Raw genomic sequence first — 22,850 nt, 5'->3', positions numbered from 1 at the left:
AAGTAATAACAGACAATGTATAGCCACATGATTAGTATTTTCTTGTATTATGTGTGTCAGGTGTCCCAAACCACCCATCCCCATCTTAAATTTTGAACACTTTAAAATTTTCAAATCTACTTAAGGGATAACATAAATACAAACAGAGGTGATTTTGATGGATTAAAAAAATTCTCCAAACTTTTCCAAAATGAAAAGAGAACCAACTGAAAAGTTTTGAAAGGGATGGTCCACCGTTTAACACCACAAATTAAAGTTGTCTTGATGAGACAAAACAAATTACAAAAAAAATGTAATTTTTGAGTAATCTGTCCAAAACCACCAGAATTTAAATTTTGAAGTAGAGAAATCCATTCTTAATAACCCTATGTGTATGCACGCTTTTATACATATAGCACATTTCCATTTTGAGAGAATACACGAGATTTCCACATAAAATTTCATAAAAAAATAGTGTATGACTTTTAAAAAGTTAAAACTAAAAGTTACTGGATTGTCACTAACTCTGACAAGATTATGTAATGTTTCTGAGAATAGTTTTTTTAATAGTTCTGTTTATGTTTTAACAGTTTTAACTTAAGGTATGAATGAACGCATGACAATGTTACAGGAGAGTTTGGGACTTACCAAATGATCCAGTTCTCGCTGCACATTCTGGCCGCCATGACGGCTGGGCTCCACATGTTGTCCATAGTCACTGTGGCTGCAGTTCCTGCACACAGGTAGGTCTCCTACTGATCTAAGCCATGCCACTAGTTGTGAATCTTTAACATAGTTTACAGTGTAAAAAACTAATGATAAGAATCATTGAGTTGCAAATAGTTTATTGATGGGAAATGCATTGTAAAAGATTCACTCACCACAAAATTAGTCATGGCATAAGTTATTTCATGTTTTTTCACAGTACTGTAGTTCTTAATGGCATAATTTTACTTCTTTTGTCTTGCTTGCCTATTTCTAAATCCAAATATTGAGAGGTAGAAGCAAATCAAAAGTTTATCATCATCATGAGCTGAAAAGAACCAACTGAAAGAACTATGCGCAACACATGTAGACAAAATTCAATAAGGGGTACCAATCTAAAATTTTATTTACTTAATAATGTTTAAATCCAATTATATATTTTATTTTTATTTTAGTTATTACTGTACAATTATTACTGTACATTAAATGTAAATTAGTGTACCAAATACAGCATCGTTTTCACCTTTTTTGATATTGTGTAACTTTTTAATTTATTTAGAGCACTCATAATTATATAAAGTATAAATAATAGGTACAAATATTTTGTGCCAAATTTGAGTTATATCATTAATTTGTGTTCAAAAATGTTCATTTTGACACATTTTATCCATATTTTATTTTGTGTCTCAGGTGTGCTATACCAGAGATTGGTGAGAATGAAACTAAAATATGGAATGATACATACTGGGGACATGGTCCTGAAGACCTCAACCTGTACATTCCACCAGGAAAAGATGGCCATCATGACTCTTGCAACATAATGGACCCCGATACTAATGTCACCAGTTCTTGTGAACGATGGGTATACGATACAACATATTACAAGTCCTCCAGAGGAATGGAGGTGAGTTATATTATACAAATTGAAATTGAACAATTATAATTGTCTACATAGGGTAAGTGACTAGTGGATATTTTAATTTTATTTTTATCTATTTGTTTCTATATAGACATGAAAATGGAGTAGTCGTAATAATAAGTGAAATTTTATTGTTATACTTTCAGTTTGGGTATATAGGGTCTATTTGTGACCTTCAAGATAGACCTGTGTTGATTATAATACCAAGGTGGTAGGTACTTTCTGATAGTCCCTTGTTATGCTTTCCTCTTGAGCTATGGCGTACACAATTCTTTTGTTTGATTTATCACTAGACCATTCTTATTGCAATAGTTTATAATTGTATTATATAACTAGCAGATACATGCGGCTTTGCATGCAATTTCATAGGTATTTCACCTGTATGAACATTTCTGGTTAGAGTGAATTATATTTGTGAACCATTATTAAGTTTACCTCCTTGCTACAATCAAAAAAATATACATATATATTTAAGGCCATTGAAATCTACTCCTTTTTGTATTAAGTATTTTAAAATGGAACAAAAAATTAAGTATTTTATATATATAATATTAAGTATTTAAGTATATATATATATATATATATATATATATATATATATATATATATATATATATATATATATACATACATACACAGCTCTGAGAACCCTACTACTCTCAAAAAGCAACTAATTTAGGTTTCATAACAGCCTTTAAATGTAATGTAAAAAAGACTATTTGTCTCTTTGCATGCAATTTAGTAGGCGTTACATATGTATGGCAACTGCTCGTTCGAGTGAATTATATTTCCAACCCCTATGTTGAGTTGACCCTTGTTGCCACGATGAAGAAAATACATAATAAACTTTATATTTATGGCCATTGTAATTTACTTTGTTCTTAGTATATTTTGTTCCATAGTTGATTTTGCCTTGTATCCTGATCAAGAAAATATATATTACAGATCAGAGAAGCCTATTTCTGTTAAAAGAGAAATAAGATTGGTTTTATTACAGTCTTTCAATTTAGAGTAAAATTTAGATAGTAACTGTCTTTTACATCTCATATTTTATAATTGCTAAAAATGTACAGTTAAATGTACATTAACATTGACACTATTTATGTGTTTGTTTCTTTATAAATTGAAAATATTTTAAATATTTCAGAACATTTAGAGCTGAAATTGGTACATTCGTTTAAAAGTACAAACCAGTGAACTATAACTAGCATAGTTCTTGTCGACACCTTAAAAGTATATCAAATTCTGACCATCTTATGTTTTAGGACATTTTCTAAAATAGATGAGTACTTAACTAATCTGTTAGTTTACATATCATGTATAAATGGTAATTTTCTACTTGTTTGAACTTATTTTACATTGGAAAATTCAGTGCAAGAAGCAAAAATACATACAACTTATATAAAATACATATTGTATAAAATACCAATTCATATTTAATTAATCCATTAGAAATATATAGTTATCAAATTATAATTTTTAGATGTTAGATTGAATTTAATTGACGAATTTAAGTAAGAGAATGTGTATTTTAGGAGACTTAGTGGTAATTTGATAGCAATTTAATAGATGTACAATTTAATACTTGGTAGGCCCCAGGTGACCAAGATATGCATTATGATGGCGCACCAATGACCTCATCTGTACACAAATTACTCAGTTCATAAACAAATTTGTATTCACTTTTTTCTACCAACTTTCCTGCTCTAAAAGGTTACTGGACCAAATAAATAAAAAGTTTCTAACAGAAGGATTTTTTTTACGTTGTTAGAAAAAACAATGTTTGTTACAATTTTCTAGTTGCTTATCATCATACAAATATACTTATGTAGACAAGTATAATATCTTTTTTTGATCTGTAATTTAATGTCTGTTTCAGTGGAACTTTGTATGCGAAGATCGGTGGAAAGGGTCCATAGCACAATCCAGTTACATGTTTGGGGTGTTCGCTGGAGCTGTTACACTGGGCAGTCTAGCTGACTCGTATGTAGTTACACATGTCTTATGTAATAATAATAATTCTAGTATTTGTCAAGAAGCAATTTTATCACATGATATAACTAATACATTGTTAAAAGAGGTAGAGAGTTTAAATAAGGGTTGTAGTAACCCTTAACTGTGATTTGGAAGAGGCCTTTCAAAAAGTACAAAACCTTCAAATAGAAAAAGTTACACTGGAAATATTTGCTATTAAAAAGAGAGGAAGAAATAATTAAGTTAGAAAGTTTAATTAATAAAAACAAGGTTTTCCTTGAAACAGAACATTACTCAGCCATCGGAATTTATCTTACCTTTGAGTAACAGTTTTCAGTTGCTTGGTGAAAATACGGATATGTGTAAGTCAGCTGATTATCAAGAAAGTGATTTCCCTCCTCTACAAACCCCTAAAGTTTCATCTCCAGAAAGCCGCAACGAAATAATCTAATCCCCAAATGTTATCAGGGCAGTAGCTTTCCAAACACAAGGGCATAAAAAATACTGTGGTGCCTGCGAAAGAGGCAAGAGACATCCTCTCTTCAAACAAAAAGTACAAGGGAAAACAAAGTACCCTCGAGGAAGTGGCACTGATAGTAACTATCAAGCAAATATTGACAATACACTAAATAAGAGTTAGTATGAATGACCAAAGTAAATTTTTGATTTGTTCTGACAGTCATGGGAGAGATTTGGCTTGGTACATTAACAAGAATCAAAGAACCCGAACTGCTGTTGGGTTTGTGAGGCCAGGTGGTAGGAGCAGTGAAATTCCTAAATCACAGAAATATTACAAATGAGTTTAAAAACCAAGAATGATGTCCTGGTGATTATTTGTGGCTCTAATGACATCTCTAAAAATGAGGCTGATGTTGCAATAGATAGTATGGAGAGTACAATAAAAAAAAACTGGGAACAATAAAATTATTCTGGTTGACTTGCCAATTAGATACGACCTCCCGCTGTGGTCAAGTGTTAACAAACTGCAAAGAAAAACTAATATTGCAATAAAAGCAGCTATGCAGTAAATATGATAATGTATCTATTGTGGAAGTAAGCAAAGCAATGAGACAGCTGCACACTCGTCATGGATTACATCTAAACTCAAAGGGGAAAAAATGGCTAGCCAAGCAAATTTGTGTGACGCTGTTGTGGAAGTACATGAGGAAATTTCAACACCTATTAGCAGCAGCCCAGTGACTATTGAAGAGGTTTCTCAGAGAAGCACCTACACCATCACCCCTACCATCATCCACCAGTCCAGTCATTACAGCGAGTAACACCACAACTTTTTTTAGAAACTATAGCCAACAAGATGAAAGAAACCTAAACTCGGCCAATTCAACCTATGTAAGAACTTTAAGTAATGATGTTCACAATTTAATATTAGCACCCCCAAATAATGACAAGATCTCAAGAAATTCATTTAATATCTTATTTGGAAATGTTCAATGCTTGACTAACAAAGTCCTAGAAATAGAAATGTGTTTAAAAGAAATAAATTACTCGGTACTGTGCATAGTGGAGCATTGGCTTAGTGAAGACAATTTTTGAACTCTTTAACTTCACAGTTACAAACTCGCTACAATATTTTACAGAGTCTCCAGTAAGTCACGGAGGTTCTGGTATTTATGTAAAAGAAGATCTAAAAGTAAAAGAAGTTGATGTTAAAGAATTTTGTGTCGAGATGCAATTCGAAGTTTCTGCAGTCAAACTCAGTGACCAAAAGTTATTAATAGTATCCTTGTATAGGCCCAGTGGTGAAACAATAACATTTTTTTTTGAAAAATTGGAAAATCTACTGGATTATTTGATTAAATTTAAGATTGACATAGTGCTGTGTGGCGACCTGAATATAGAAGCAAATGGGAACAATACTACAACTGTAAAGCTTCATAATCTCTTGGAGAACTGCTGGCCTTTATTGTTCCAATTTTAGGCCAACAAGAGGCTTAGCCTGCATTGACTACACAATAACAAACATTAGACCATCAGACTACAACGTTAATGTTCTTGATCTTTTAATATCTGACCACAGTTTTTTATCCTTTAACATTTATGACGCGCTAATGGCAGCTTCAAAAGAAGTTACACAGGTTCAACGACTTGAAAGACCTTTCAGACCATTACCTGGGCCTGCAGTTGAAGATTTAAACTTTGTCTACAGAATATTGACTGGGGTGTAACTCTTAAAGGATTAAGTGCTGAAGAAATGTATAATAAAGTTTCACAATGTGTTTATAGGCTGGATGGAATATTTATTTGCCAATGAGGAACTCAAGAACAAAATTAACTTCAAGAATTACCATAAACCTAAAGGTCTGCGCAACTGGTACACTCCTCAGTTGGCAAAAATGAAAGAAATGGTTATGTCACTTTTTAATATTTCACAAGCGACTGAAGATCCCAGGGATGCTAAAAATTATAAATTGGCCAAGATCAATTACAAGAGTGCTCTAAAACAAGCTAAATTTCATGCTAACCAAGAATTTATTCAGTCTCCTCAAGCAACACTTGCAAAGCTGCGTGGCAAATTATAAAACATGAGACTCAACCGAAACAACAACAACCATGCTACTCCGGATGCTGATTCTTTCAACGAATACTTCATTTCGGTAGTGGATGAAATCCGAGAGAAAATCCCCGCAGCAAATACAAAGCCAGATGAGCTCCTAGAGGTGCAACACTTACCTTTACATCAGTCTTTCGCCTGGCAGCCTATAGAGTATAGTGATATTGTGAAAGTAATTTTAAAGTTAAAAAGTTCCAAAAGCTGTGATATTTATAATGTTTCAAATAATTTAGTGAAATTGGTGTGCAGTGGAGTGAATATCCCTCTCACCATGTGTCTAAATGCGATGCTTAAAGAGGGAATCTTTCCTAGTAAATTAAAAAAGTTGTCAAAGGTTGTGCCAATCTTTAAGAAGGGTGATCATAGGAGTGTTAAATTGTACAGGCCTATCTCTCTGGTACCAGTTTTTTTCTAAAGTCTTTGAAGCCATCATTAAAACCCAGGTTAAACTTATATTTGAAACAAATAATCTCTTTAGTTGTAGTCAGTTTGGTTTTAGAGCCGGGATGTCGACAACCGATGCAGTTGGGGGACTTGTTCGGGCGTCTTGGCTGGTTTCGATGCAGGCTTTGACACCTGTGCAGTTTTATGCGACCTCTCCAAGGCCTTCGACTGTGTCGATCACGACATCCTGTTGAGAAAACTTAAATTCTATGGTGTAACAGGCATTCAAAATTCTTTGTTTAAATCCTACCTCAGTTATCGGCAACAAAACATTTTTACTAATGGCAATCTTTCTAAATCTTCTGAGGTAAAGTTTGGCGTGCCACAGGGATCAGTTCTGGGCCCTACTTTATTTCTAATATGGTTAACCGATCTTGAGTACAATGTGAGTTATAAATCAGTAATGTTTTGCTGATGATGTCACTTTTTTTACAACAGTAAATAATCAAAAATGAAAGAGAGCTTAAACTAAGATGTATGATCGATGAAGCAGAATGAATGGTATAAAATCAAATGTTCTGTTGTTGAATTTAGAAAAAACTCAAATATGGTTTTCTCCTTAAGAGTCCAAGCTGATTGTAATGATAATGTGGTTAATTTACTAGGTATCACTCTGGATTCAAAGTTGACCTGGCATTCTCATATAAATAATGTATGTAAAAAATTGAGCAGGGTCATATATCTCTTGTACCATTTGAGGCACTGTGTAGACAAACACTATCTTAGAATGGTTTACTTTGCCCTTTTTCAAGGTGTAATCACATATGGACTATTATTATGGGGTAAATTGTAGCAGTATAAATGAAGTATTGATTATTCAAAAGAAAGCAGTCAGAATTCTCAACAACGCCCATTGTCTTGAGCACTGTAGACCCTTCTTTATTTGCAGTAAAATACTAACTGTTATAAATCTATACATTTTATCTTGTCTACTTTTTGCAAAAAATAATGTTAATAATTATGTCCTCAATGAGCATGTTCACTCTTATGCTACTAGGAATTCTCACCAAATTCATGTACCTTTTGCTAGGTTAAGTAAAACTAAATTATCTTATGAAATTGTTAGCATAAGGTTATTTAATAGACTGCACATTTCTGCTCATTATAGTAGCTTCAATAGTTTTAGAAATATTTTATACGATTGGCTGTTGAACAATCCTTTTTACAAAATTGACGAGTTCTTTAAAAGTGATATATCTAGTCTAGTCTTCCAAAGTTAGTCTGTAGGTAGTTTTAACTGTATATGTTAATTGCTTTTATTTGTATGTATCTGTATGACGTAGCCTATTTGTACAAATATGTATTTAATGGCCAAATATATGACTTATGACTTATGACTTATTGCCAAAATGAAAGTTATAAATGAGATGTATATAGTTTTAACTACATTATTGTTTTCAATTTGTTAAATAATCAATTCTCCTAGGCTTAACCCATTTAGGGTATCTTCCTAATATTAAACCTAAAGAAAAAAAAATCATGCCAACTGTTATTTACACAAATATAAAAAAGTTAATGCTAAATTAGATAAATGAAGTGTTATATACAGTGTGTGCTACTGTATGTATACCTAAGGTATATGAAATTCAGATATGAAGAATATCCCCTACATTATGATGATTTAAACCAGACTTTTATTTTTTTTTTAGAACTAGAATTAATAAAAAATAAAATTTTATGCCAAAATTATACAGTTCAATGCAGATAATCAATTGTATTTAATTGAGATACAACTTAACTGTAAGCAAGTGAAAGCAAGTAATGTTTATACAATCAACCCTTTCTGACTTGAAATGAGGATATTTATTCTCTAATCGAGGGGAGATTCAGCTGAGAGGTTGCTAAAGCCAGACAGCGGTCTAACAGACTATTTATACACAAAAGAATTAAATGGACAATAAGATCGTTCAAGCCATTTAAATCTCCTGGGGCAGATGGAGTTTTCCCAGCCCTTCTTCAAGAGGGGCTGGACATACTATTAAATACTCTTATCATTCTGTTTAGAAGCAATTTCACCTTAGGATACATACCAAAAAACTGGAGGACAGCACTGGTGGTATTTGTACGGAAAAAAGACAGGGAACTCGTACGGACCCGTAAGCCTAACCTCCTTCATGGTGAAAACTATGGAAAAAATAATAAACAGACACATAAGGGACGTAATATTACCAGATCACCCACTTAGTTCCACACAACACGCTTACATACAAGGTAAATAAACTACCACCGCTCTCCACAACTCAGTGGGAGAGGTGGAGAACACCTTCGAAAAAAAAAGAAGCCCTAGTCAGCGTCTTTATGGACATTGAAGGAGCTTTCGACCGAGTAGCATATCAATCCATGGAGACTGCTATGGAACGTTTTGGAGTTCCCCCAGATGTAGGTAAAATGGATAGTAGCCCTCCTAAAAAGCAGACAAGTAAAAGCAAAGTACGGAGACGAATCTGCCGCAATCACGGCCCAGAAAGGCTGCCCCCAGGAGGGAGTTCTGACTCCTCTCCTGTGGGCGATGGTGGTGGATGATCTTAGCAAAGCAGAGAAGAGGGGAACAAGGCTACTATGTTATGCGGATGACCTAGTGCTTATGATCAAAGGAAAAAACTAAGGCACACTGGAACGCCTAATTAAAAAAAAAACTAAACCTCATAAGCAACTGGTGTCATGGGAAAGTCTACGGATCAACCCATCTAAAACAAATATGATTACCTTTACCAGGAAGAGAGAGTTCAAGCTTACAAAACCTGTTCTGGGGGGAATCAGCATAAACAAAACAAAAGTAGTGAAATACCTGAGTTTAATCCTGGATGAGAAGCTCACTTAGAACTCCCATATTGAAAACAGGATATCCAGAGCAACAAAGGCCCTTGGAGCTTGTAAGAGACTTTTTGGATTTAAATGGGGACTTAAACCCAAAATGATATATTGGATTTATGAAACCATAATAAAACCAATGGTCACATATGCTGCCTTAGTGTGGTGGCCGAAAGTAGAACAAACAACAGCTGCTAAAAGGCTACAGAGTCTTCAAAGGCTAGCTTACTTAAGCATCACGGGAGTGATGAGCTCCTGCCCAACACTAACAATTGAAGTGGTCCTGGAATACACTCCTCTGGGGCAGGGGGTGGTGAGAACAGCTGCTCTAAGTACAATGAAGCTTCTAGGAACAAATGTAATAAATGTTATCTCCTTAAAAGGCCACATGAAGATATTGCAAGTATTTCCTGAGGCTGAAATGCTAACCAAAGTGTCAGATGCAATGGTTAAGAAATACTCCTTTGACAACCCATATATGGTCTTTGTTGGAAGTAGGGAGAAATGGATTAAAAAGGAGGCCTACTCTACAAAAGGAGTCCTGAAGTTTTACACAGATGGTTTACGCCTTGACTCTAGGGCAGGATATGGAATACACCTAGGAAGACATGCCACGGTTTTTTAGGCAGAGGTCAAGGCAATAGACTCATGTTCCAGAAGACTCATACAAATGAGGACAAAAGGATTAAAGTACTTAATACTTTCAGATAGTCAGGCTGCACTAAAGGCACTTGATACCTGTTCGTTTGATTCGAAAGTGGTCTGGGAATGTAAAAATGCTCTAGCAGAGCTGGCAATGAATAACAGAGTAACACTCGGTTGGGTCATGAAAGCATTCATGGAAATGAAAAAGCAGACATCCTCGCCAAAAAGGGAGCGGAATCCACAATGGTGGGGCCTGAGCCAGGTTGCGGGATAGCCTTCTCCAACATTAAAGCTCTGGTCAAAGATTGGGAAAAGAGGATAAGACACAATAATTGGAGTAGAGCGTCAGGATTAATACTATCCAAAATGTTTATCTCTCCTTACGTTAAAGGGTGGACAGCTCTCTTAGTTCAGAATAAGGAGGATATAAGACTAATATTAGGAATGTTGACAGCACATGGCCCTCTAAGGAAACATCTTATGGATGTAGGCCTTGGACAGACTAACAAATGTAGACTCTGTGGAGAAGAGGAGGAATCAGCAGAGCATATTTTGTTAGATTGTCCTGCCATCTTAGAAACTCGGAAAAGATACCTGGGAGCATATCTCCTCAGCCCCAAGGATATCAGAGAACAGGAGCCCTCAAATCTGATTGGTTTTTGCAAAAGCCTCGGACTTTGAGGATACAAAATTAAAGTAAGTGAGGCGCAAAGGTCCTTTTAAGACCAAGTGCGGGGACAAACTGTCCTTTTCCCTCAGGAAGGAAAAAAACCCTTTCTGGACGAAACATGGCCATTGCCTGTTCCACTGTAGCTCCACTAGCGGACGAATCATGTCCTCTGCCCATCTCCATGTTGAGGACCCATCTCAAATAATCGGTGGTTGGCTTGGGTGGAAGTTTACAGGATCGGTCATTTTCTTACATAAGTGCACCAGACCCAAAACCGCAGTTTTGCATTTTTTATCTTCACTATAAAAAAAAACTTGATTCATGTTCATTTTATTCTTCACGAGGCATTTGTTATTGCATAATAAATATATGACCCATTTTTTATTGCATCATGACCGTTACAATGGCTTGAAGATTAAAACAATCATTTATACTACTTATACACTATAAGTATCACGTCAAACGGTTAACTGAACATTTAAATAGGACCAGGATGTCTGTGTGGTCTAAGGAGTAGACTCTAGTATACTTATATAAATATATTGTTGTCATTATGGTTCAAATTAAAGTTTATTGATGTCTTTTTCAGATATGGGCGCAAGACAATCTTCTATATTTCTGCCATCCTACAGTTAGTTTTGGGAGTGGGAGTTGCATTTGTTTCAGAATATTATTTCTTCTTGCTTACAACATTTTTATATGGCATTTTTGGTTCAGCCGGATCTTATATTACAGGATTTGTTTTAAGTAAGTACAAAAAAAATAGTACTTATGGCAATAATAATATTTATCTGATTTTGTATGAATTTGATTAATTATAAGATATTTTAAATAAAAGTCATTGTTAGCTATTAACTTTCTCACTGTTATAAAAATCAACTATCATTGTCACAATTTACTTTACCACTCAATCTATTTAGACACAGACATTATTGCTAGATTGTTGTTGCCTCCTAGACATAACCAACGAGGAGTCTGTCAACATACATAAACACAATACACACAACATAATACCATCTTTTCTGATACTTGCCAATTTACATCCAGGTTTTCAAAGTATTCATGTCCCCAATCAGCATAATTATGGACAATTAGAAAGGTGAGCACATATGTTTCAGATTGTATGGTCTGCCTCCATACGAGAGATTTTTCATTTCTTTTTTGATGACTTCCATGTAAACAGTGCTGACTTAAAGTTATGGTTTAGGCAATATTTGTATATTAATTGACATAAACTAAGGTTAAACAGCAATCAGTTTTCTCTAGTCGTGTCTTTTTGTATAAAAGTGTATTTGTTCTGTCACTTAATATTGTGGTCAATCTGTGATCACAAATATTTAATGATATGATTCTGTTTTTAACATTCCTGTTGTACTGTTTATAAGAGAGCTGGCCTGGATTAAGAGCATAATATTTTTTAATTCGCTTTTTTATCTTTTTGGTGTTCTTATCTACTTACTACCAGTTACTCGTGGCTTCGTACGCAATTTCGTAGAGTTTGAACTTGTATGAGCACTTCTGGTTATATGTTTGACACCAATGTTAAGTTTGGCCTCTTGCCACGATCAAAAAAATACATAAAACGTTTAAATTTAAGACAATTGTAATTTACTTTGTTCCATACTTTATGCCTTTTTCCCCAATCAAGGATATATATATATAACAAAATGTAACATTGTTTTTTTTTTAGATACAATACTTAATATTTGATAAAGATTTATAGTTAAACGTACACTAACAATGACACTAAGCATTTGTTTCTTTATAAACTGAAACATACTGTTAATATTTTAGAACATTTGAAATAGAATTGGTACATTAGATCCATCCAGTGAACTTTCATTTCATAGTTCTTGCCAACTGCTTCAAAGGGAATCTTTGGTGTCAAATTCTGAACATCTTGTGTTTTAGGACATTTTGTAAGGTAGATGGATTACATAACCACTAAAAAATTTAAAAGTGTTAAAAATAATTGTGGTATTTTGTAGAGAATTTACTCATTATAAATGTAAACAAATTGAAATAAACAATGTTTACACAGAACAGTTGATTACATTATACATGCTCATTTAATTAATATTTCACAACTTTAGAGACCAAGATGGGATTTTTTGCTACTTTAAAGATCAATGTGGCATAGCCTAGAGGGATTTTAAAAATTAGAATAGGTCTATATTCATCCCAGGGAATGTAAGAATGTCCACGTAAAATTTCAGCACAATTGGTAGAGTAGTTTACGCTTGAAAGCAAAACAAACAAACAAAGGCACTTTCACATTTATAATATTAGAATGGACAATCTTTTTGTTGGATTAAAAACTTTTTTATATTATATCTAGGTTATATATAAGTCTTATCTTCCGAGACCCTTAGAAAAGATCTACATAATTATAATATATATATATATATATATATATATAATAAAAATGTATTTTTTTCAATTGTCAGATTTCTTAAAGAGTAGGCAGTTTTTTGTATAGTTTTTTTATAGTTTGATAGTTTTTTTTTATGGTAAATAGTAGGATATTTACTATAAAACTATCATTTTTGTAAAACAAACTGAAATTATTTTATTTTATTTCTATTGGAATTTGAAAACTTTTACTTTACATATTCAACTTACCGGTTATTTTCTTATTTCCTATCATTTACTAGCCTGTATTTCTGAATTTTGTTTCTAATCATATACAATTTTATACATAATTTATTTTTATAAACTAACTACATCTGAACTGTTTGTTGTAAGATTTTGTAAGACAATTTATCTCAAATCTTAAACCAACTGTTGTAATTGTTTGTAGTTAAAGAGACTATAAGACTTCTCAGGTATGAATCGCTTATTTGATAGGCAATGGTCTGTGCAGCGATGGAGATAGTCGGAGCATCAAAGCGAACAGCTTGTGGCATCACGTTCCAAGCAATGTTCGCCTTTGGAGTGATGTTGGTGGCTTTTTGGGGATTTCTCATCAAAGACAGAGTCTGGCTCCAAGTTGTGTATGGTGCTCACAGTGCTCTACTCTTATTTCACTGGTGGTAAGTGAAGAATTTGTTTTATTTCTGATAAATCTAAAGATTTTGTATATAATATAAAATAATAAAGAGTCACTCATATTGTTTGATAAACTTACTGAATAAATAAAAAGAGTATTTTACTTTTGACATGTTGATAAATTGCTCTATTATGCAGTACTTCTACAGAGAACTTGCAGAGAACTTCAGTGTTAAAAGATGGAGACAGATGAACAGACAGACAGACGGATGGCTACCCTTTTACCTTTTCACCCAAAAAGCAATGGAGTTCTTCCTTGGACCAAAAGGAATCTCTGTACCAAATTTTATGTCTCTGGGATTTTTCCATCAAGAGCTATCTTATAGACAGATAGACCTTAATAAACTAAAACTGTAGAGTTAAATGGGATTTTAGATACAGATAGAGTTCTTGATGAAAGTAAGTGATTTAGATTGATGTAATGTACCTTAAATATTTCAGTACATGAGTCAGATGTATGACGTACATAAAAAATCGAAACACTTACACACTGGCTTATAAATACAGGTAATTTTGTTTAAGCTGTTATACAGGGTGTTTGAAAAGTATGGGTACGGCTTAATATTTTAAAAACCATAGGAGATAACATCTATAAACTTTGCACAGTGTCATATGGCTATGTAAACTATTTTTCCTTGCTATTACCATGACATGCCAACAACCATGGGGGGACGGCCCACAGAGGAAAACATGGAAATCTTAAATTGAAGCATGGGTCGAGTGATACCTCATTTGAAAGAGTTGTTGTATATAAATAAAACACAATAAATACCAATGTTTTTTAGTTTTATTTATTGTGTTATAAATTTATGACATAATTTGCTAATTAAAAAAAGTCAGTGAAAACACATTGGTTAGTAGAGTGAAACGCCGCCTACCGAATCAGAATACGACGATCCAGTCAGAAATGGCAGTGCATAATGTACTTCACAATGTGTACCTAAAACAAGCCGCCATTTCTGATTGGATAAACCTTTTGAGATGCGGTTTGCGGAATTAAACTCTACTAAGTGAGCTCTTTCAAATGAGGTATCACTCAACCCATGCTTCAATTTAAGATTTCCATGTTTTCCTCTGTGGGTCGTCCCCCCATGGTTGGCATGTCATGGTAATAGCAAGGAAAAATAGTTTACATAGCCATATGACACTGTGCAAAGTTTATAGATGTTATCACCTAAGGTTTTTAAAATATTAAGCCGTACCCATACTTTTCAAACACCCTGTATATTGTTTATTTAGATATGACTACAATTTGTTATTAGTGACTTTGAATGAAACTGTTACATTGTTTATACATTTTGGTCTTATAAATTACTCAGAACTGCTCCGTAATCCACTGAAATGTAATTAATTTCTGAGGAACATGGCACTTTTTGTTTTGTTTTTTTTTTATAAGCATTTTTTTAAATATTTGAAACTGTTATACAGGGTGTTCTGAAAAAAGGTGCCCCATAAGTCAGGGCGTGATTCCTCACATCAAAATAAGAAAAAAAAGGTCTAATTAACATAGGTCCGAAAAATGCTTAGTTACCAAGTTATACAGGGTGAAAGATTTCGTCTGAATTTCAGTTCCCCTGCTGCAACGAAGCCCTACGGGTATTTGTTGGCTGTTAATTAAGATGTACAATTTTAGCGTAATTTATGTAAAATGAACTGAAAAAATTTGAATAAAACCGTTTCCAGACCTGTAGCTACAGTAATTTTTAAGATATGTGACGAAATAATACGCGAAACTTGGTCCCGAAAAAACAAGTTACATTTAGGTTTGAAGCAGATTTACTATGTTAAATGTACAATAAACACAAAATATTTTTTCACGGTACTTGTAGAAAATTTAATTTCGAAGAGAAAGATGTAAAATAAGTCTATAATAGACAAACGCAAACTTTAAAAAATAATCCTTAATTACATACAAAACGCATGAAAAATAGACAAAAATCTGTTAAGCTCTCTACAAATGTAATATTGAAATTAAAACAGCTGTTTTATTTAAAATATTTGATTTGAGAAACAAAATAATTTCTATTTAAAAACATATGTTTTAACAATGTAACATTGTTTATAATAATTTAAATAAACATTACAAGCAGCTATTTTTCCATTGCTCATTAAGTGCGTGTGTTGATCTGTACTTTAATACAAGTTAGTGCGAGTGCCGTTGAAGTTAATTTTTGATAGCTAATAATATCTTATTCATCATGGCAGGTAATATGAATATTATGTTACCGTACACTAATGGTGAAATGGCAGACATGCATTTAATGTACGGTCTTGCACATTGCAACAGTCGTCAGGCTAGGACGACTCTATCAGGAACATTTTCCTCATAGACAGTTACCGACTCATAAAATGTTTTTCTTCCATTCATAGAAGGCTAAGCGAGACGGGAACCTTTAAATCTGGAAAAGTTGGTAGATCAGGACGGCCACGTACAACGTGGTACAGCTGAATTGGAGGAGGGCGTGTTGGACGAAATAGAGAATCATCCTGGAAGAAGTACTAGAGAACTAGCCTTGGATTTCGGGTGTTTAGTAATTCAATTGTCTGGAAGATTTTACACGAGCAGCAGTTGCATTCTTTATCACTATCAAAAGGTCCAGGCTCTTTTGCCTCGAGATTACTTTCCTCGTGTTCAGCTATGCCAATGGCTTATCCAAAGGTGCAGGAAATCCACATTTTTTAAATTACATTATCTTTACTGATGAAGCAAAATTTTCAAGAATGGCTATTCTTAACACCCACAATACTCACATGTGGGCAATTGAAAATACACGTGCTATTTCAGAGAAACCGTCACCAATATCAGTTTCTATAAACGTATGGGCTGCTATTCTGGGTGATAAAATTGTTATTAGTTTTTTACCTGATACCTCAATGGTGAAAATTATTTACATTTTTCTTGACGACTAATCTGAATGAGTTACTCGAAGATGTGCCACTATACACACGCAACAACATGTGGTTCATGCAGGATGGAGCTCCAGCTCATTACACATTACAAGTAAGAGAATTTTTTAAATGAAGCATATCCAAACAGATGGATTGGTCGAGGAGCCCCAGTAGCATGGCCTGCAAGGTCACCTGACCTCAATCCTCTAGACTTTTTATCTTATGGGGACATTTAAAGACGCTTGTCTACGACTCGCCTGTGGATACCATAGAAGAGTTGCGAATAAGGATTGTTAACGGGATTCAAAGGATACGTGAGACACCTGGGATCTTCGAAAGAGTTCGGCAGTCTATGAGAAGACGGCTGGATGCTTGTATTTTGAATGAGGGGGAAACATTTTGAACATCTACTGTGACGTGGTTAGTTTTTTTAGGACAAGTGTAACTTTTTTGTTGAATGATAATTCAGATAACTTTTTTATGTATGATAATGTATGATTGTTAAAAATATTTACTTGATAAAAAATAATAGTAACTCATTAATTTGTTTTAATAAAACAGCTGTTTTAATTTCAATATTACATTTGTAGAGAGCTTAACAGATTTTGTCTATTTTTCATGTGTTTTGTATGTAATTAAGGATTTATTTTTTAAAGTTTTGCGTTTGTCTATTATAGACTTATTTTACATCTTTCTCTTCGAAATTAAAATTTTCTACAAGTACCGTGAAAAAAATATTTTGTGTTTATTGTACATTTAACATAGTAAATCTGCTTCAAACCTAAATGTAACTTGTTTTTCGGGACCAAGTTTCGCGTATTTCGTCACATATCTTAAAAATTACTGTAGCTACAGGTCTGGAAACGGTTTTTATTCAATTTTTCAGTTCATTTTACATAAATTACGCTAAATTGTACATCTTAATTAACAGCCAACAAATACCCGTAGGGCTTCGTTGCAGCAGGGGAACTGAAATTCAGACGAAATCTTTCACCCTGTATAACTTGGTAACTAAGCATTTTCGGACCTATGTTAATTAGACCTTTTTTTCTTATTTTGATGTGAGGAATCACGCCCTGACTTATGGGCACCTTTTTTCAGAACACCCTGTATACATATTTTTTTTCAATTTTTGCCTTCATTATTTTCAAGTTTATATTTTGTCTTGTATGTGTGATAAAATGTGGTATATAAAGTTTGGTTTGTAGCCCTGATGTTTTCTGTAAATTCTGGAGTATATTTTATTGTTTCTCCCAATCTGAAATTTAGATTTTTATGAATATTATGAAGGTATGTTCTGAATAACTTGACTGGTACTGCATAATAGAGCAATTTATCAACATATCAAAAGTAAAATACTCTTTTTATTTATTCAGTAGGTTTATCAAACAATATGAGTTTGTTTTAGATGTGATTTAAGAATAATATCCAGTTATGCTAAACAAAAGAATACCAATGGCCAATACTTCCTTTTTAAGGTATCCCTCTTGGACTCAATGTAATGTTGGTTTATTATGTTCTTCTTAATGCATATAATTCACTAACTGAAATTTTACTCACAACATAAACTAAATGACGAAAATTACTGAAATTCTCTTTTGAATCAAATACCATTACATGATATGGATATAAAAGTTACCTACTGTAAAGCAGGTAAACAAAGAAAAGAATAATGAGGAGGAATGAGGAGAGTGCAAGGTTGAAATCATTGATAGTGGTAATTCAGAGTGAACAATTTTTATGTGTGTGGTCCTACAGTTTTCATTTCGCTACATAACATTGTATATAAACATTTATTGCTTTTGTCAAAAGAAGTTTTAGAAGGCTTTAAAAGAAGAAACTTTTGTGATAATGAAGATCGGACATCTTCATAATTTGACAATGGTTCACTGGTCAATAATTAGCACTATTGCCTTAACGATGGTATTAGGATTACAAGGTGGTAGTGCAGATATTTCAAACAAGCTAGATAGAAAATTTCTCTTTTGGTTTCAATATTTAGAATAAACAAATGTATTGAAAATGCCTTAATTAGTTTTTATGTAATAACAACAATTTAATTTAGGATTAGTGGAAAATAAGAGCGTTTCTGATTCACTTTTCCCAAGGGAATATTTTTTATATAAGCCATTAGCTTAGTGGGAGTAGGAGACTATTTAATGATCCCACAATCATCCATACCATTACCAGAAAATATTTCTCTAGTAACGGTATGTATTCTGTAATATTTTTATTGTAATATTTTAACTATAGAATATTTTCATATGAATATATTTTATGGAAGAAAACGTTTAGAAAAGATGTATTTGCATTATGTTTTCGTTCAGAAGTTTTCAAGATTGTTGTGAAAATTTAATTTGAAATTGTCTTTAGTTGAACCTTTTATTGCTGAGTAAAACACATATTGTTATGTATTAAACACATAATTCATAAAAATATTTTCCTTTTATATCATAGCGTAAATCTCAATTTACTTAAGCATTCAAATCTTCTGTCTTAGTTTAGGACCAAATTTTAATTTTATCTCACACCATATAATGATAATAGTATGTCAATTGACAATGTGTTATGTCAATAAACTCTTGTAAGTAGTAATATATCTTTCTCTCTTTTCATGTCTAGGCTGATAGATGAGTCACCGAGATGGCTTTGGTCTAAAGGCAGAATATCTGAAGCAGTTAACATTGTGGAGCGAGCTGTCAAACTCAATGGTGGAGAGCCGATAGATAAAGCCCACTACATATCAAGGGGTAAAGCAAGCTCTGCTTCAGCAGAAGAACAGAATTACAGTCTGCTGGATATGTTCAGAACACCGAAACTGCGCTTGAAGTCTCTCAACATGTGCCTTAGCTGGTAAAACTTCATTTTGCTCCTAAAACATTATTTCGTAAAACTAATCGGTATTTAATTATAAATCAATTCAGTTGAAGTTATGCAATTAAGGGAAGACTGTTGTTCCTTGATACTTTTTACCAAAATTTGAAGAAATGAAGAGAATTTTTTAAATAGATGATCAATAACAAAAAACATTATTGAATAATCCATATATTAATTTGGTTTTACAATAGTAGTAGTTGGTCGTAAGAAACCATTAAAAACATTAAAATCTATTCATTGGAAAATTTGGAAAAAATTACGAGTTGAAACATTAACTACAAACAACATTTTGTAACATCAAAGTGACTAAGGTCAATAATACACTTTTATTGCCATTTTATATAGCTGACAATGATATGGTGCCAATCAAATGAAATTTATATTATGATGCCATATGTCAAAAGATAAATTTACACTTTTTTGACACTAAGAATATTTAATATAACAGTGTAAATCACAGTTAATAACTTAAAACTGTAATATGGTATTTTGTAAACAAAACAGAGTCCACAGACTAGCATTAATGCATGAGTTCATTTATACATTATGCACTATTTATGATAAGTTATAGATAATAAATTTTGAGCTTCATACCTACAATTATTTATCTAGTATAAGATGAACTACAAATTCTGGAATCATTATGTACGAGATTTATTATTTTCATTCAGGAGTTTCTCCCTCTTTATTTCTTATTAATTTGAGCCATAAGATTCGTCTTCTGATTAAAAAAATTCATCTTCAGATCAAATGATTCCTTTCATGTGAATGTGAAACCTTTTCACAAAAAAACACAAATATGCAAAATGTTAATAAAATTGTAATTAGTACAATTTTTGTTAATTAATTTTAACTATTCTTGAATGCTTTTCCATTGGTATTGAATAATGTCATCTTCAGCATTGATTAAAAAAAATTATTTAGATTTAATTATTTATTTTAATCTGTTGGTAACACACATTCTTTCAATTTAGTATTAAAATTATGGGAGAAATCTTTTAAAACCAATCTTCTTATTAAAATAATATTATATATATTTTGCAAATATTGTTACTACTGCCATTATAAAGTCAGAGAATTGTGAGGTAAGCATTACTTACACAACAAGACTTAGAGAATGCAACATTTCTTCAGAGATTTTTAATAATTATAAGAGTTACTTAGTAAGCGGTTGAGTAATTTAGTAATTAGTACAAATTAAATTGAGATCATATTAAACAATGTTTTTGCTGGTATCTTTACTATAATACAAAAATCAAATTTATTATATTAAGTAGAGTATAATAGCACTGAATCTTTCATAGTGCACTGTTTACGAACTACCCACACTGTATTCTAGATATGAAATAGACTGTAAACTTAAAATTTTGTTAACAGGTTTGCAAATAGTTTGGTTTACTACGGTCTCTCTCTCAACACTGGAAATCTTGCTGGAAACCCTTACTTTATCCTGTTTGTGATGGGCATCATTGAAATGCCTAGTTACCTGTTGTCTGTGATATTCCTGGACAAGGCAGGACGACGCTGTCTTACAGCCTCATTCTTGCTGATTGGTGGACTTGCCTGCCTCATCGCAGCTTTCACGCCTAAGGGTAATTCATGTGTAATTCTGGTTAATTTTTGTAGCATAATCTTTTGTAGTTTATGTGGATGATCAGAAGTTCTAGACTGGAGTGATTACTGTGTAACTTTAGACTAAACACAGATGATTATATGTCAGCAAGAAACATTCCTTTGCCTAACCAGGATTAGAACCTTAGTCCCTGGGGTGAGAAGGTGAGATGCTAACCACTCAGCGGCCTTCTTTATAATATTTTGGATTCAAAGTATCCATGCTTTTAATGTAGGATTTTTCAAAAAGAATATATCTATTACAAAGTATTATTTTGTCTAAACTATCGATTTTTGCGCCTTGGCTCAGCTATTGGAGAAACGAATACATAGTCTAGTTTATATTAATAGCCACTAGATGTCAGTTGTCTTCTGTTTAGCTTGGTAACCGTCATATGTTTCAAATGACTACTCGGCAGCAGAAATCAATGTGTTCTCAATTTGTGAAGTGCAGTTCCAAAGTTACACTGCAAAGGCGTTTCAGGTTGAGGTACCAAATTGATCCCTAAATGGGTGGAACATTCACAGATGTTATCAACAGTTTGTAGATACAGGATAAAGGAAAGAGTCCTTGATGCCTTTGTGATCCTGAAGAAAATGTTGTATGAATTCAAACTGCTTTCCAACATATTCCTTCAAAATCAACTCATCGTTGTTAATCGGAAGTTTACAACTGCATACAAAAATTTGGAGTGTTTTGAGATGTCGGTTGGTTATGAAGCCGTACAAGTTACAGCTGTTACAAGCTCTGCGTCCTGTTGACAAACGCAAACGTGTGGTATTTTGTAATGATTTTCTTGATGCTATTGACAATAATAACTGTTCGCACAACGCATGGTGTTCAGTGATCTTTGTTAGTGGTTGGGTAAAAAAACGCAATGTTCGAATTTGGGGGCCTACAAAACCCACATGCAGCCATTGAAAATGTACAAGAATCAATCAAAATCAATGTGTTTTTGTGCAATATCCCGATGATCTATTTATGGCCCATTCTTCTTTGATAGAAACACGGTTAACGGTCAGCAGTATTTTGGTATGTTACAAATCTGGTTGTTTCCGAGGCCACATGAAGACAACTTCAATTTACAACAAGACAGGGCACCCCTTCACTAGAGTCGCCAAGTGCGTGAATATCTGGATGGAACAATACCAAACCATACGATTGGTTGTCAAGGAGCTGGTGACAGCATGTATCACCTGGGCTCTAGTGTCATCGGATTTGACACCTTGTAACGTCTTCCTGTGGGGTTTTGTTAAAGACAACACGTTTATGTAACACCACTCCCACAGAAACTGAAAGAGTTGAAGAACCAGATCCATATTTCCATAACATAAGTGACGAAGGACATGCTTGCCCGAATATAGAAGGAATTTGAGTGTCGAAGTGATATTTGAGTGCAAGTGCACTTGGGGAATGATAAAATGTAAAAAAATTTTTTATTGAATAAAGTTTTTTAAATTGAATTGAATATTGTTTCATGTCGCTGATGGAGGACATATTGAACATGTGTAATCTGGACTTGAGAGGTTTGTAAATATGTGTGTAAAGTTTCATATTCGTATGTCTTAAAGTTTAATAAATAAATGCATCAGAATACTTATATTCTTTTTGAAACACCCTGTATTTTGTGTTTCCAAAATCTTATAATAAATTGTAGTAAGTTTGTTGAATGTAGAAAAATCTATACATCATAAATAAACATAAT

The 22,850-nt window shown here is 33.1% G+C and overlaps 1 protein-coding gene across 1 annotated transcript; it reads left to right on the top strand.

Annotated features, from left to right (window-relative positions):
- The first annotated feature begins 591 nt into the window (after nt 1-591).
- On the top strand, nt 592-21,202 carry LOC124359839 (organic cation transporter protein). Its single transcript, XM_046812919.1, has 7 exons — nt 592-722; nt 1,375-1,588; nt 3,483-3,586; nt 11,309-11,466; nt 13,583-13,751; nt 19,279-19,509; nt 20,911-21,202. Exons 1-7 carry the CDS (start codon nt 631-633, stop codon nt 21,185-21,187), a joined length of 1,245 nt encoding a protein of 414 aa, XP_046668875.1. The 5' UTR covers nt 592-630; the 3' UTR covers nt 21,188-21,202.
- The last annotated feature ends 1,648 nt before the right edge of the window (nt 21,203-22,850 follow it).

The sequence above is a fragment of the Homalodisca vitripennis genome, chromosome 4, assembly GCF_021130785.1.
Source record: "Homalodisca vitripennis isolate AUS2020 chromosome 4, UT_GWSS_2.1, whole genome shotgun sequence".
Classification (NCBI taxonomy): Eukaryota; Metazoa; Arthropoda; class Insecta; order Hemiptera; family Cicadellidae; genus Homalodisca; species Homalodisca vitripennis.
This window is presented reverse-complemented; position numbering and strand designations above follow the sequence as displayed.